Genomic DNA, 17,034 nt, shown 5'->3' with positions numbered 1-17,034 from the left:
GACTTCTAGCTACTTATAAACTAGTTATGGAGACGAAAACAATTAAAAATGAAAAAAAAACTATTTTATAAAAATTTCAAATTAAAGCTATAGCTAATTGGGGCTACAAGACAAGGGAAGAAGATGTCCCTTTCAGAAAAAAAAAGTAGACTGCCATGGACACAGAACCCCATTGAAAGGAATTAAAGGTACTCATAATATTGCCCTGTGTCATGAATCCGAGAAAAGCATTTTGGTGGGGCTCAAGTATATATCCAATATATACTAACTTGAACATATGTAAATTTATATCAAGTGACACTGCAGCCATACCACAGATAATTTGATTATTATATCTTGTGTGCATTTTAACATGAGAAAATCTTGTCAAAATATGTTAGATACTAAAAGAAACAGCCTCTTGACTATCTGACTATGGTAATCAGACCTATATTTTAGATATCCTAAAAAATGGTGTAATTATCTCTTTTTTTCACCCTAGACATTGCGTGCTGCTGGAAAAACATACATGATATTTTTTGTCCTGGTTATATTCTTGGGCTCATTTTATCTAGTGAATTTGATCTTGGCTGTGGTGGCCATGGCCTATGAGGAACAGAACCAGGCTACCTTGGAAGAAGCAGAGCAGAAAGAGGCTGAATTTCAGCAGATGCTCGAACAACTTAAAAAGCAACAGGAAGAAGCTCAGGTACTGAATGAAAATAAGCAAAGCTTTAAAAAAAAAGTCTAAATAGGATTATTGTTGTATCAGAGAGGTCGAATTGGAACTGGTTTTTATTTGGTATAAAGATATTGTCATTAGAAAAGAGAAATATCTTCAAGCCTAAAATTGTTTCTGAGGTTATAGTCAAATGACTTTCAGATATTGTATTAAAAGAAAATCAGACTGGGATAGAGGATGCATTTCAGATAAGATAAGGTTTAGTCTGCAATTGTCTCATGAAACCTCTGAGAAGGAGGATCTTATTTTTAGTATAATTTGGAAAAGAAATATAACTGATATTTCCAACTATTATTGTCTCACCCCGAATAATGACAGTTGTGATTTTGTACTGATGTTATTTGATCTCAAATGTTAAAAGGAAAACATTATGCATTATGCATATATGTATATATTTAATCATTCTGTAGGATTTCTGTAGCACAAAAGGTGTTTATTACATCCCATATTTGTACACCAAGAAGGCATCTGCTGTTCCAGATTTAGGTTTTCATTACTATTAGTCTGTTGTGACTGGGGTCTGGTGAATGGAACATTCTTAACTTGAGGAGAAGAGACAGAGTGCAATATTTGATTAAAAGGAAAAAAGTCATAAGTAGAAAGGTGAAAATTATGGGGATACATAGTGATTCATGTTATTGACAGCTATAATTTCTCCACATCTTCACCAACATTTAGTATGGCTAATCTTTTTAATTTTAGGCATTCCGATAAGTATCTCATTATTGTTTTAATTTGGATTTTCCCAATGACTGATGATGTTGACCATCTTTTCATAGCATCTTCATGTAACTTCTCTGGTGAAGTATCTGTTCAACTGTTTTATCTAATTTTTAGTGGATTTTTTGTTTTCTATTATTGATTTTGAGGGTTCTTTATTTTTCATAAAAGCTCTTATCATATGTATGTTTGCAATTTTATGCACATGTATGCTAAAGTATACAGTCAATGGCTCACAATATCAACACATAGTTGTGTATTCATGGTCATTATTATTTTTTAAAACATTTGCATCACTCCAGAAAAAAGAATGAAAGGAAAAAAGAAAAAACTCATACATCTCAAACACCTTACCTCTCCCTCTCATTGATTACTAGTACTTCAATCTACCCATTTGTCTTTTACCCCTTATCCCCCCTAATATTTATTTATTTTTGTCCTTATTTTTTACTCATCTGTCCATACCCTGGATAAAAGGATCATCAGACACAAGGTATTCAAAGTCACATGGTCACATTGTAAAAGCTATATATTCATCTTCAAGAATCAAGGCTACTGGAATACAATTCAACAGTTTCAGGTACTTCCTTCTAGCCACTCCAATACACCATAATCTAAAAAGGGATATCTATATAATGCATAAGAATAACCTCCAAGTTAATCGCTTGACTCTAAAATCTCTCAGCCAATGAAACTTTATTTTGTCTCATTTCTTTCTTCACTCTTGGTCAAGCAGGTTTTCTCAGTCGCATGATGCAAGTCCCTGATCATCACTGGAGTCCTGCCCCCATTGTCAGGGAGATTTATACCCCTGAGAATTATGTCCCATGTAGGGGGGAGGGCAGTGAGTTCACCTGCCAAGTTGGCTTAGAGAGAGAGGCCACATCAGAGCAACAAAAGAGGTTCTCTGGGTGTGACTCTTAGGCATAATTCTAAGTAGGCTTAGTTTCTACTTAGCAGGAATAAATTTCATGGGGACAAGCCCCAAGATAGAGGGCTTAGCCTATTGAATTGGTTGTCCTCATTGCTTTTGAAAATATCAGGAATTCTCCAGATGGGGAAGTTTAATATTTCCTCCTTTCTCCCTAGTCCCCCAAGGGGACTTTGTGAATGCCTTTTTATTCTCTGTCAAATTACTCTGGATGTCTCAGGCATCACACTAACCTGGACAAATCAACAAGATCTCATAATTAATTTCATGCAATTATGGTGTTCGAATAAACTGACTGCACAAATCAAATTAGATAATATGCTACACAAAATATAAATTTTTGCACCAAATAAACATATCTTCTTTTGGTTTTACACAGAAGTTGAAGTTTTAAAATAAGATCCATATTATCCTTTATCCTGTATTCTGATTTACTTAGTTCTATCCAGATCAGCTTCACTCATATCTCTAGTCTAAATTTGACCACTTTTTCAACTTTTTTAACAGTTGCTGTATGGGGTAATGCTGACTCTCATAGCTTCAGAGCTCTATCTCTGAGTCTCAAGTGTCACACAAATATCCAAAGTTCCAGGGAACAAGCCGGTTATACACAAATAGCTCAGTATCTCAGAATTTAGAAATAGCAGTTACAACTCTGCAATTGACGTGACTTTTGTAAGAGCTTGCAATCTAGGACCCTTTGCAGTAGGCCCCAACCTGATATTCCATGTTCTTGACATCAGTTCTCCAGTTTGATTGATTTTTCTTTTCATTATGAGTCGTATATTCTTCTCCCTCTCCTTCTCCTTCTTCTTCTTTTTGTTTTTGCATAGCTGGAAATATTCTATTTAATTTCAAATACTGTTAATTTCACTGTGTTGGGGAGTGCTAAATGTTTTTGTACTCCTGAGAAAATTCTTGGGTTTTGTTTTGGGAATAGTTATGTTACTGCTTTGGTCGGAAGCAGGAATCTAATAACCTTTTACACAGTGACTTTTTGAGGTTTGTTTCTTCAGAGGGAAGGTTCCAGATATTTGAGGTATTATTTGGGTGACAGTATATCCTTGGAATTTGAATATTAAAAATTTAAGTTTTTAACTATTCTAAGTTACTTTGAAGAGTCAACATATAATTAGGTGCATTTTTCTTTTTAACATTTTTTGGTGAGACAGGGATTTAGCAATGAATTGCTTAGCCAGTTACTGAGCCCAAACATAGACTTAGCATTTGCTGAACATGTTGGCTTTGCTGTTTTCAGTTTACTTAATGGGAATATAGTAGTAATTTGGTTATGATTTAAGATTTTATAAGGAAAACTATGAACAAATTTGGTGATACTTCAACATCTTATAAAGCATCCCTCATGCTTTCCAGAAAGTTCTATTACTTTTCAATTATTTAAGAGTTTTATTTCAGATCAAATATAAGTAAAACATAATGGTAAAATAAAGAAATAAAATAATTATTTACAAAATAAGGGATGTCTTTATTTCAAAGTTTTACATGAATGTTATTGGAAATATATAGATTATACCAAATTATATTTTAAAGCACTGGATTACTCTATTATAACTTATAAAAATAGATAAAGCAGTATGATTGAAAATACTACACAGATACACAATACAAAAATAAAAGTTTTATTCTGAAATTCAGCCACTTTAAGATATTAAAGTGATTACCATCAATTAAAAGATTACAATCAATTAAGAGGGTAATCTCTTGAATTTGGAAGTAACAATACACAGTAGTTTAATAAAATGAAAATAACAGTAGTTTAAAGAACTGAATTATCTGCATCATAATTAGGTCAGCAAAACAACATTGTGCATTCTTTTTACTTAATCAAAGTCAGTTATTAAGTCAATTCCAATAACCAACTAAAATTTAAGTCATCTGTAGCTTCACACATACAAAGATTTAAACTGGTTCAGGGAAAGCGTTTTAATACCGACTGCAGTGGCAAAGTACCAATCCAATTTTAGTTCCTCACTGACCAGAAAGCTAACAATTAGTAGTAAGTAGCTTACATTGAAGCAGAAGGAGGGGGGTGAAGGCGAAGAATGTCTCAGCCCAACTATGAGATCATTTGTCCTCCAGTGTAATTAAGTCTTGTGAGTCTTCAGATTCTACTATCAGCAACTTCATGAAGCCTACTAGAATGTTCATTTTTATTTAATATCTGTTGAGGGACCTACCACTGTTAATCGTTGCTTAGACATGAAAAAGTAAAATACTCAATCAAGTGGATTTGTGAATCAAGTACAACTTAAAAGAGATGGAGAAAGTCAAAACTCTAAAAAGGAAATTTTTCTGTAGATAATTATAGTCGTATTTATCATGTAGTTTATGATCTTGAAGTATCCTATATGGCATGACTTAGCCTATCCCATAGAAGCCTATATTCATTGGTAGGGAAAATTTAAGAGAAGATTTTGGGCCAGAACTAGAAATCATGGTATATATGAGACCCAGTATAATTAGGAGTAAATTTGAAACAGGTATAGTTTTATCTTGTAGTTTTGAATGGGTTTTACTTTTAAAACGAATGAAGTGTTATCACAAATACAGTCATGTGGTTACATTTTTTTCAAGAACACACAGATTCAGTGAGTTATAGAAGCCTATTTTGAATCAAAGAGAAATGTTGTGAGAAGAAAGAATGTTATTTCCTGTAAATCTTAAACACATATTTATTATTTGTTATAATGGAATTCGGTAAGTTGGTTGTGAAAGTAAACTATTATTTAATTAAACAGGACATTAGCAGTGTTCTAGAGCTGGGTATAGACAGGTACACAGAAATGGGAGATGACAGGAAACATCTGCCTTTGAGGGAATTGGCAAATCACTGGAAATGGAATAAGTGACAGATTTGAGTTGATGAGTGACAGAAAATGTGTTGTGTCGGCGGTTACCTTTGGCTGCTTTAGAAATCTGTTTTGATTTTGAATTATTTGAACCGTTACCCAGAAAACGTAGGGAAAGCATGTCATATGCAAAACAAATTCTGGAAGTGATTTAAATGAATATGACTTTCAGGATTATGGCAAGGGACTATTAACACCACTTCCTTTGTTTCTAGCGACACACAAGTCAATAAATGATGGTACTGTGTTGTGTATTTGTCTCTAGAAGAAGAATTAAGGTCTTTGTTTGGATAAAAAAGGATATATATGTTTATGCATTCTTTCAACAAATTCTGTATATTATGTACCTCTTATGTATCAAACACTATATAACTAAATTTAACCTGCTATAAATAAGTGCTTCATTTATTCACTTTATTTTACACATACAGTCATATTTATAAAGGGCCCTTAATATTTTCTCATCTCTCATCACAGATGATATGAGAAATAATATTGATATTCAAAAATTCAATTTAAAACATGCTATCTGATTGTGTGTAAATTCTATAATTATTAAAATTCTAAATTAGACTTTTATTTAAATGCTAAGCATTGTCTTATAAAATCTTAGATATGGGTTTCTATAATAAATGCAGTATGCAATATAAACAATTATCAATGCTGCATTTTATGTATTGCTTATTCCTACACTTAATTTCAGTACTTAGTATTATAGTTCACATCCCTGGGGTCATATGTATCATAGAGAATTTATAGCATAGCACCTTTAGTTTTAAAACTTTATTATTATTATTATTATTCTAATCAACATGAGGTTTGAAATTAGAAGCTGTTTGGGAGGGCTTGCTTCTCCTCTGGGAGGAAAAAAAATTATGTGCACAGCATTGTCTAAGTGTTGTGTACAGACTTTATGTTCATTTTTTTCCTAAAATGTTTTACTGTTATATAGGCTATTGTGACACATAGCGTTTGAAGAGATCTTGAAAAGTCAAGGCTAAAGATATTTTGCTCCTCTGCCCACGTCTGAGACAATTCATTGACAGTAAGATGTCTTTTTAGATCTTTATGAACAAACTGTGCCCTTTTAAAGTCAGATGATATACTAGCACTGGGCATACAATCATATGACAAAATTCCTATTTAGATTATAGTCTAGTGGGGAAGATAGGACAAAATGGTAGATAATTTAGAGTAGTTTTACTCAGAATGACATGTATAATAAATTTAGCCAATGGTTTTATAATTCAATCATTTCCTTTTCTATGGTTATGTTTAAAAACAGGAATATACTTAATGAGAACTCAGCTTTGATATGCAACATATTGTTGTTTCACATCCTCTCTAGTCATGGTTAGGTCATTTCCAGTCTAAAATTACTATTTGTAGAAATAAAAATACAAAACATTTGCCATGTTTACCTAAGAGCAGACTACATTTCATTAGTAGATACAGAAATTCAAAGTGCTTAAGAGTCCTTAGGGCTATGTGTAAAGAATGTATTTGAAGATGTTCTCATACTCCCTTGAATGATTACTTCAGTATTGATTGACTGAATCATTTATTATTATTTACAATAATAATAAATAATTTATAAAAAATTTTAACTAAATTTCCCATGCTATAAATTCTCTAAAATTAACAAGACCATAGGGAAGTGAATGATAGTACAAAATGTAATTCAAATGGACAAAGATAAACTAGTTAATACACTTCCACTACTTTCATCTCTAGTAAATAGAAGAAACTTTGAATGCTTTGAGTTCACAAAATAAAAAAGGAAAAGTCTTTTGTCCTACCCTTAGGCAAGAAAAAGGTTATTCAGTTGTTCATAATATCATTTAAGAGGAAGATGTCTATGGATGGAGCTGGAAATAATAATCAGATCATCAACTACCACTAAGATAATATGTATTTCAGTGTATAGAAGATATTTAAGAGCACTTGTCCCCCATACTGAGATTAATCTCAACAGAATTTAAAAAAAAAAGACTTTCCTAGAAATGTGCCTTAAGGCAAAAGCTGGCATATTGCTTTACACTATTTATTTAAAGGTTAAGTGTTATTAAGTAGTGAACTCATGAGGTAAAACACAATGAAATGACTAGAAGACATAACTTTCAAACCTAAAGAATAGTTTTAAATGGCACCTTTTCCCCATAAAGTAACTGTTTTAAAAGTTGCATGTTCTAAATGGTGCCTGTCTTTTTCTTTTTCTTTTTTTTTTTTCACAATAGGCAGTTGCAGCAGCATCAGCTGCTTCAAGAGATTTCAGTGGAATAGGTGGATTAGGAGAGCTTTTGGAAAGTTCTTCAGAAGCATCGAAGTTAAGCTCCAAAAGTGCTAAGGAGTGGAGGAACAGAAGGAAGAAAAGAAGACAAAGGGATCACCTTGATGGAAACAACAAAGGAGAGGGAAACAGGTTTCCTAAATCTGAATCTGAAGACAGTGTCAAAAGAACAAGCTTCCTTTTCTCCATGGATGGAAATCGACTGACTGGTGAGAAGAAATTCTGCTCCCCTCATCAGGTATGGTTTTCAACTAATGGCTAAGGTGAATTTTTTATTGCCATTGCTTTTATAATTGTATTTTGTTTTGGTGGATATTTGTAATATCTGATTTAAGTGAGAGACAGAGAACTAGCATTTAGTGTAGTTATTTAAATTCTTATCATAAATTACCTTTGAAAGAGATTTTTATTAAGCTCATTAATAACTTTTAATTTAAGGTAATCAACTTAGACATTTCATGCTTTTGAGACCATGTTTCTTAACCTGTTCTTTTTTGTTGGTATGTGTGTGCAACCTACCAAAACACTCTCTTCAGTGAGATGGTTTTACAGTCTCTTGTTTTTCTTTTCCATTTTGAGATCTCAGATGAACTTTGCTTGTGGGGTTTGTCCTCATAATCTGAGATTGTAGCAGATGTATGAATCTTGAAAAGTAAATAGTTATGAAATAGATAAGTACAATTATGGTGTTGAACACTTTATTTGGCCCCATTAGAATTGCCTGTGTTATTACTTATTACTTCTTTCTAATCATTAGTGTGAATCAGAACTATAGAGCAAAGATAACACTTTGAGAGCCATTCTACATAATTAAGTTAAAATAAAAACTTGTCAGACAAAGTATATGACTGTTTTTTATAAAGAACAAAAGCTTACAGGTTAAAAAAAGGAAGAAATTCAGTATAGTGCATGTTTACCTTTTGGTTGAGAGGAAAGAGGATATGCAAGTTATCAGTGGGTGTTTATTTTATAATTTATATTAAATATATAAACTAAAATTTTAAAAGAAAAACAGAATCTATTTTAATAACTTAAAACTTGCATTCTAGTGTTAGGGCAAAATAAATGCACACATTGTTATAAGACAAAAGCAGTTTTCATATAGACAATGCCAGTATAGAGCTAATTGTTATCTTGAATAGTAAAGGTATAAAATGTGGCATTAAGTCAGTATAATACATTCGGGATTAACTTGAAGCTCTGTAGGGCAAGTCAGTTTCTAAGACCAGAAATTTGTTTTTTGTTTTGCTTACTCTCATCCTTAATATTTTGGCGTATTAAGCATATTATGAGTCATTACCATTAATAGTATTTGACAATATATCATTAGGAATGATGACACAAATACTGATTTTTCATAGCTTAACTCCAAACTCACTCTGTGACTTTGGTCAAGTCACTTATACTTCTTAAGATTCTGTGGCATGTGTATAACAATGCCAACATTTGAAAATTGTTGGAGGGATTAAGTGATAAAGAGAAAGCCTGTCGATAAATGGCTGTTTTGTCAAATAAATACAAGTGATAAGGCTCTTACAAAGTTAAAGTAGGTGAATGAATCTCAAATGAGGGAAATTTAAATCCTTTGAGTAGTTCCAATTACTCAAAAATGTTTATGCATATATAGCATTATTCACTTAAGTATATTTATATGTTTCTGAATATAGCATTAGCTCCATCGTTTCTTCATTGTGCTCAAATAAAAATTTGTGGATTAATTTATTCAATCAATTAACAAATATTTATTAATCACTTACTATGTGGCAGAAACTATTCTAGATGCTGAAAATATCTCAATGAATAAAAGAGATACAATTCCCTAACTTCATGGAAATGATATTATAAAGAAGACAGACAATTAACAAAATAAATATGTCATAGACTATGTTAGAAATCCGTAAGTGCTTTGAGAAAAATAAAATAGGAAAAGGGGATCAGGAGTGATAATTGGAGGTGAAATTTTAAATAGGGTGATTTGGGAAGGCCTCTCTGAAAACGACATTTGAGCTAAAATTTAGAGGAGGTGAAGGCTGAGTCTATTTCAGGTAAGAGCATTCCAGGCTGATGAAAGAGCAAGTGCAAAGTCCCTGAACAGTATCTTAGTTTTCCAGGGCTGCTGTAGCAAATTCCACTCTCTATTTGGGTTAAACATTAGGAATGTATTGGCTCAGTTTTGGAGGCTAGAATTCCAAATTCAAGGCATCAGTACAATCATGCTTTCTCTGAAGTCTGTCGAGTTCTGGCTTGTCTCTCTCTCTCTCTGTCATGGTCATTTGCCTCCTTCTTCCTTAGTCCAAATTCCCTCTGCTTATAAGGACTCCAGTCATACTGGATTAAGGCCCATTCTGATTCAGTTTGGCTTCACCTTAATAACATCTTCAAAGATCCTATTGACAAATGAGTTCACAACCACAGATCTGAGGTTTAGGACTTGAACATACCTTTGCATAATTCAATCCATAACAGATAGTAATATGCCTGGAATGCTCAAGAAGCAACTAGGAGGACTGTGTTGCTGGAGCCAAGTGAGACAAAGAGAAAATAGTAAAGGGAAGTTATTTGATAACCAGAATTTTGATATTAAAAGCAGAATTAGTATATACATGTATTATATAGTTCATTTTACAATTGTAGATAGGTAGAAGGATGGCTGGATGATGGGGAGGGAAGACAGATTTAAAATAAAAGAAATAGCTTGTTAGAGTTGCTATTACAGTAAAGATGCACAGAGAACATTAACACAACTCATAAGCAGAAATATGCCAGAAGCAGTTTACAATTTTTGAATTTTGAAACATAAAAGGACTGTATCTGGTAGGAAGGAAAAATCAATGAGGGTGGTGGGGCCAGGAAGCATAAAATGGACAGGGTGTACTGTGCAAAATAAAATCATCTTTGGAAATGTTAGAGGAGAGAAGGCATAAATAAATGGTTACTCTGCCCTCTGCTAACATAAATTTGAAACGTTATTTTACATTTATTACATAATTTAATTTTAAATGGATAATAACATGCTCATAGTACAAAACGAAAGAATATTTAAAGGTGTACAATAAATAGTGATTCTCCCCTTACTCTGTCTCCAAAGATTTTGTCTGGACATATTGAGACAATTTATTTTATGAGACAATTTATTTTATACCAGAGTTTCTTAGCCATAGTTGTTGATTTGTTGAATACTTTGATAAGGCACATACATTAAATTTGAAATGCTGAATATTTCCAGCAAATGCTCATTGTATGTTTCTACTAGAACATCATCGAATCCCCTGTGCCATTTACATCTTTCCAAATTCACTTTGAGTTCAATCTCTACATGCAGAATTGGATCTTACAGACCTAATTTCTTCTATTTTCCCTTTTGTTGCTGAAAATTAAGAAAAATATCCATACTTTTCTTCTTGGAACAACCATACTATCTATCTCAAATAAACAAAAAAAGCAAAACCTGGAATTTATGTTGTAACCTGCCTGTAGCATAGAAAGATGGCCTTTTTGGTCCTACAGATAAAAGCTTGTTTTGCTTAGGGAAAGGGTTGCCACAGCTGTGGGTATTCCCTCCACTTTTCTACATCTTCTAGGGTGTTATTTTTGGTTTATTTTCTCTGAATACTATTTTTATTATCTTCCTTTTAGTCTCTGTTGCTTTGAAAGCTGTGATCACACCCATTATTATATTTTCCAAAGAGTAAACAGAAGTTTCAAATAAACTCAAAGATCTGGAACACCTTTGAAAACACCCTAACATAAAAACATGCAAATTAAAGGCATGTACTAGTCACCTTGTGGATGTAGGTACTTACTCCCAACCAATATTGTCAAGACAGATTTTCAGATTCCAAAGGCAGTTTCAAAATATTGATATACTAAGATAGTTACATTAAACCACCCTAGGCCAAGCTGGCATTTTCTAAGTGTAGAGTGAGGTTCACCTGTGTTAGGATGACCTGGAATGTAGGTTGAAGATTCAGATTCTAGCATCTTCCCCCTGCTTACTGAATCCAAAAAGCAGAGACCAAAAAAATCTGTATTTTTAACCCTAAAAGTGGTTCACATGCACATTAAAGTTTCAAAACACAAGTTCTGACTCTGAACCTAACCAGTGCTGAATCTAAATAGTACTAATTTAGATTAAGGATGGGGAGATTTTTAAAAATTTGCATTCTTGATTAATGGGGTGAATTAATGTCTTCACAAGGCCTAATCTCTTGATCACATTGATGGCTGGAAAATTAGCTATGGTCTGGCATTGGGTAAACAAATATACTACTTGAATTGAATATTACAAAGACACAGCCTCAGGTTGGGCAAGCTGGGAAGGCCAGTACAGAATGTGGAGAATCTAACCAAATCCAAAGTAACAGCACATTTCCTATTGAATAATATCTTTCTGGAACATCACAAAGACTGAAGGGAACAGAGATTAATCTGGTGCTTGTAGTCTGGGAAAAGCCTTAAAAATAAGTCTAAAAATAAATCCTAAGAAAGCCAGCATGGACCTAATTAGGCAGGGAGACCAAAAATAAATTTGAGAGAGCCCTTCCAATGCCCCCCCACACACACACACACACACTAAAATTATTTAGTTGATTTCACCCTGAAGTCTGGAGGAAGCAAGGAAAGGACCTGGCATGTTTGCTGCTAGCATATGACATATCCATTACTAACAAACACTGCCCTTACTCCTTCTCTCCTTCCCCAGTAACCACTAATCTGCTTTCTATCCCTGCAAATTTACTATTTCTACTTTGTCTATAAAGAGAGGTGGGAGAGGGAATGTAAAACCAAGCAGGGGCAGCAAGAGGGATACTGTTGTAAACAATGAGGAGAGTAAATAAAGATTCTGCAGTCTGAATACAGATATTTAAGAAAACTATTACCAAGACTAGAATAAACATAATAATGTGGTTTAAAGTCCATTAAAAAGGCGGAAAGAAGAAACTTCATGTAAAGTTCCCAATTTTCAGTACCAGAAACATTTTGATTTATTAGTGAACATAGATAATAAAAAGTTTTTTGACTCATCCAGTTTCTTGTGATATAATTTAAGTGCAAACAGAAGTCTAAGCATCTTCTACATCACCCTCTTTGGTAAGGATTTATATATATATAAATATATATATATGTTTTTATAAACTAGTGTTAAATTTTAAATAAGAACAATTTATATGGCAATTTAGGAATCTTTTCTATTGTTTTTGCTATGACCTATATTCTCTCAAATAAGATGAGCTATTAATAGCCATTTGGGACATTGCTAGCAAACTGGGAGGACAGCACATCATTTTTCTAGCCAAAGGTAAGTTTCATGACTTTTATTCCCATGTGGGGATGGACAAACAGGTACAAAGAAGGACTAAACTAATTTCCTTTTAAAATCCAAAAGAATACAGAAATGATGAAGTTTTTTTTTTTCAATTGCTATCAAAAATTGGTACAATGCCCTTCAAATCATAACATTTAGAAGTGGAAGCTGCCTACTAGTTGTATAAACACCCCCCCCCCCCCAAAAAAAGAACCATTTATCCTCTCCATGCATCAGTTCCTCATCTATAACATTATTATAATCCAATCCACCTTTCAGCACTACAGTGAAAATGAAACAAAATGACTGCACAATTAGTAAATTGCAAATCAAGATTAAAAGACAGAAAAATGCTTTATACTTAAAATTCAGTTATGGTCTTTAATAAAAAGTACGAAAATATATGTGTTCTTTTCAAACTTGCTTACCCATGTTTAAAAGTAATTTTATTCTAACCCCAAAGCAAACAGATTCTGCAATGTTAAGACCATTATTAAATAATTTTATTTCCACCCCTGTTCCTTTCTTCCCTGCTCTCTCCTCAGTCTCTGTTGAGCATCCGTGGCTCTCTATTTTCCCCAAGGCGTAATAGCAAAACAAGTATTTTCAGCTTTAGAGGTCGAACAAAGGATGTCGGTTCTGAAAATGACTTTGCGGATGATGAGCACAGTACGTTTGAAGACAGCGAGAGCAGGAGAGACTCACTGTTTGTGCCGCACAGACATGGAGAGCGACGCAACAGTAACGTTAGTCAGGCCAGTATGTCATCCAGGATGGTGCCAGGGCTTCCAGCAAATGGGAAGATGCACAGCACTGTGGATTGCAATGGTGTGGTTTCCTTGGTGGGTGGACCGTCAGCCCTGATGTCACCTACTGGACAACTTCCGCCAGAGGTGATAATAGATAAACTAGCTACCACTGACATTATACACCAATTTGAAATAATTAGGGCCTGGACAGTTTAACTTGTTACACTCTCCAATTTCCCCAAAATGCAAGTCCTTAAAAATAATGCAGAATTAATCGAGTGGTAAACAACAGTCTTTAGAACCACTTGAATAGTTCAGGTCCTATAACTTTCAAATGCTTTAGGTTCAAAGCACCCACTTTTTGGAGTCTGGGATGAAATACCTATCTACAAAATCAGTAGACTTACTAAAACAAAACTCTAGGCACTTCGAAAAAGAAATCTTTATTTTAAATGTAGTTTCTCCCAGAATTGTATAATCATCTGTTCATAGTCTAGGTAATGGCATATACTTATAACTAAATAGTGCAATCACCAAATACTGATAATAGGCAATATAGAAACACAACTTTCTATATTACAGTGCTATTTTTAAATAGCTCTAAAGTAAAATGCAATTTGTTATAGGATGGCATATGAAATAATTAAAGAAATCTCAGGAAAGCACACACATTTCATTGTACATCTGTGTTTGTGCATGGAAAAAAACAGCCCATATATGACAATATTTTCAATATAGCTTCAGAGAAAATAATTCATACTTGGGAATATTTGATCATATTTTTCTCCTTTGGGGTAAGATTAATTTGATTATTAATCATTGGTATGTAACAAAATAATTTGTATTTGAGTGGGATAATGCAATATCGGAATTTAGCATGCCTATGAAAATTTTCCCTGAACATTATGACAGGTTAACAAAAATATTTCCATAATATAATTGCCCTATACAATTGAATACAAGTGAATCCTTGTTAAAGGAGATCACCTGTGACTTTTTAAGAAGGATTTATAAATTAACAGTAAAATCAATATTTTATTTTTACTTAAAAACCATTACTGGGAAAAATTGCATGAAGCATGATTTTCCAGAGATATTGTGTGGTGTTTTACTATTTATTAAAAAGGGTGGTTTGAGCCATAAGTATTTGGTTTGCAGGGCACCACCACTGAAACAGAAGTTAGAAAGAGAAGGCTAAGTTCTTACCAGATTTCAATGGAGATGCTGGAAGATTCCTCTGGAAGGCAAAGAGCCATGAGTATAGCCAGCATCTTGACCAACACAATGGAGGGTAAGTTTCAGACCTTGAGATAGTCAGCTTTCGATGATTGTATTACCAAGTTGGAAATTTTTAGGGAACTATTTTCCTTTCTCTAAACTTACCCAGGTCAGTTACCCAAAGCAAAAAGATTTCATAGGAACGTAAAAGTGATCTTACATTTCATAGCCAAAATCAGAAGTATATAATAGGCCTAGGTATCATCACACAGAGTTCTGTCATACTGACTACAAAAACTAATGTTGACTTTATTTCTTCTTAACTCAGGTCCATATCTTGTCTTTAGAACCATATTCCACTATTTAATATTACATCAGTGAGGATTTATCCTTAGGTTGCATTATTCTTATGCAATTAGAGTAAATACATTCCTTTTAAGTCCTGGTATGTGGAAGCAGAAGGAAACACTGCTCTCAGGCATTAGTCTGGGTTCTCCAGGCACAGGAGTGGTGATAGGAGAGAGGTGTGAATGAATAGGACAAATAAAATCCTGTGCTCCACTCCCACAGGTAGCCTAAAAGGTCTTCCTTCCTCCAGTGCTTCACATACACAATGAGCATTACATTCCTCCTACAGGACAGCTGGCACAAATGCTTATTGCTTTTGACATGCAAGAATGGACTTCAATTATTACTCTCCTATTTATTCATTCACAAAATCCTCACTCCTTGAAGTTTAGAGGGATACTGCATTATTACTGAAATTTTATAAGTCAATTTTCTAAGTCAATTCTGACATACGCTCTTCAGAAAAAAATCAGTTACATTTTGTATCTTGTACTGTTGGTATGTATATTGGAAATCCAGGCAGTAATATAATAATTATTTTATAACAGGCTTTACCATTGAGATTACTAGCAACTTTTATAAATCTTATGTTGAAATTCTAAAATATATATGATATATAAATCACAGATGTAGATTTGGGCCAGAGTCTATACTAAAATAAGAAGCATTACATTCTCAATATGTATAAGATCAATGTTGATGTGGAAGCAATCAAGAGAGAAGTCATACATATTAATAAAGATCACGGCTGTAGATGGTATTTCTAAAAAGATTCTTTGAAAAGAAATAATAATTGTAAAATAAATTTAATATTCTTGTAAAGTTTATTATACAGTTTGTTTTGATAAAGAGAGAATAAAGCAGTTTAATCAACCATTTTGATGTTATTTTGAGGCAAAATATTAAATTCAAGGTATTTATTTTCTGTATTTAATTAAAAGGGAAAGTCTATTTACCTGACATTTTTAATGATCATATTATGAAAATTAATGAGATTTTCTTTACAAGTGTGTTAAGCTAACATACATCTATCCCTATGTATAAGAATTAATTTTATCAAATAATGTATAATTTATTAGCAACAATAATTCATTTTTAGTGTTTCTACTGCTCCTGTTCTCTGTTGTCTTCCCAGAACTTGAAGAATCTAGACAGAAATGTCCACCATGCTGGTATAGATTTGCAAATATATTCTTGATCTGGGACTGCTGCGATGCATGGTTAAAAGTAAAGCATCTTGTGAATTTAATTGTTATGGATCCATTTGTTGATCTTGCCATCACCATTTGCATTGTTTTAAATACACTCTTTATGGCCATGGAGCATTATCCCATGACTGATCAATTCAGCTGTGTGTTAACAGTAGGAAACTTGGTAAGTTTATTCATTTCCTTTGGCAGGTGGTAAGGGAAAGGCTTTTTAAAGAATCCATGTGTGCCTTGTTGATTCCCAAAACCATGATCTCTTTCTTCAATAGGGAGAAACATCTGTAGGAATATTATAGGACTCTCAGAGATCAGGACTGAAATTCAACTGGCGCATGAGTATTGATTATTTAGGCCTGTGTCAATGCTGACTGATCCTGGTATCTTGCCAGTTATAGACTGTTAAAATCTTCACTATCATTCTTGCTAGGAAAATATATCCAGAGAAACCATGAGCTCTAATTTTGGCTCAATAACCATGCAGTTCTAGCTCACAGAGCCCATGAAGAAATCCTGCCCACTGAAGGGATGACATATGAATTGATTTCTGCACAAAAGGGTGAACTATTGTTTCAAATAGATGTACCTATTGATTTACCTTCCATGGTTACTAAATAAGAGAAGAAATTGTTCATAAAAAAATGCACTTGAAAATTAACCATACTTCTAGTTCATAG

General features: G+C 33.3%; 1 protein-coding gene across 1 annotated transcript in view; it reads left to right on the top strand.

The window, feature by feature from the left end:
- The window catches only part of LOC143677703 (sodium channel protein type 3 subunit alpha), a 116,494-nt gene that overhangs the window by 41,012 nt on the left and 58,448 nt on the right, over positions 1 to 17,034 (top strand). The window contains exons 10-14 of the mRNA XM_077154037.1: positions 482 to 688; positions 7,480 to 7,770; positions 13,383 to 13,730; positions 14,745 to 14,877; positions 16,288 to 16,526. Of these exons, the coding sequence (XP_077010152.1) occupies positions 482 to 688; positions 7,480 to 7,770; positions 13,383 to 13,730; positions 14,745 to 14,877; positions 16,288 to 16,526 (1,218 nt within the window). The remainder of the gene's footprint in view (positions 1 to 481; positions 689 to 7,479; positions 7,771 to 13,382; positions 13,731 to 14,744; positions 14,878 to 16,287; positions 16,527 to 17,034) is intronic.

Source organism: Tamandua tetradactyla, chromosome 3 (assembly GCF_023851605.1).
Source record: "Tamandua tetradactyla isolate mTamTet1 chromosome 3, mTamTet1.pri, whole genome shotgun sequence".
NCBI classification, from domain to species: Eukaryota; Metazoa; Chordata; class Mammalia; order Pilosa; family Myrmecophagidae; genus Tamandua; species Tamandua tetradactyla.
The sequence above is the reverse complement of the archived record's forward strand: the minus strand, read 5'-3'. Positions and strand labels throughout refer to the sequence as shown.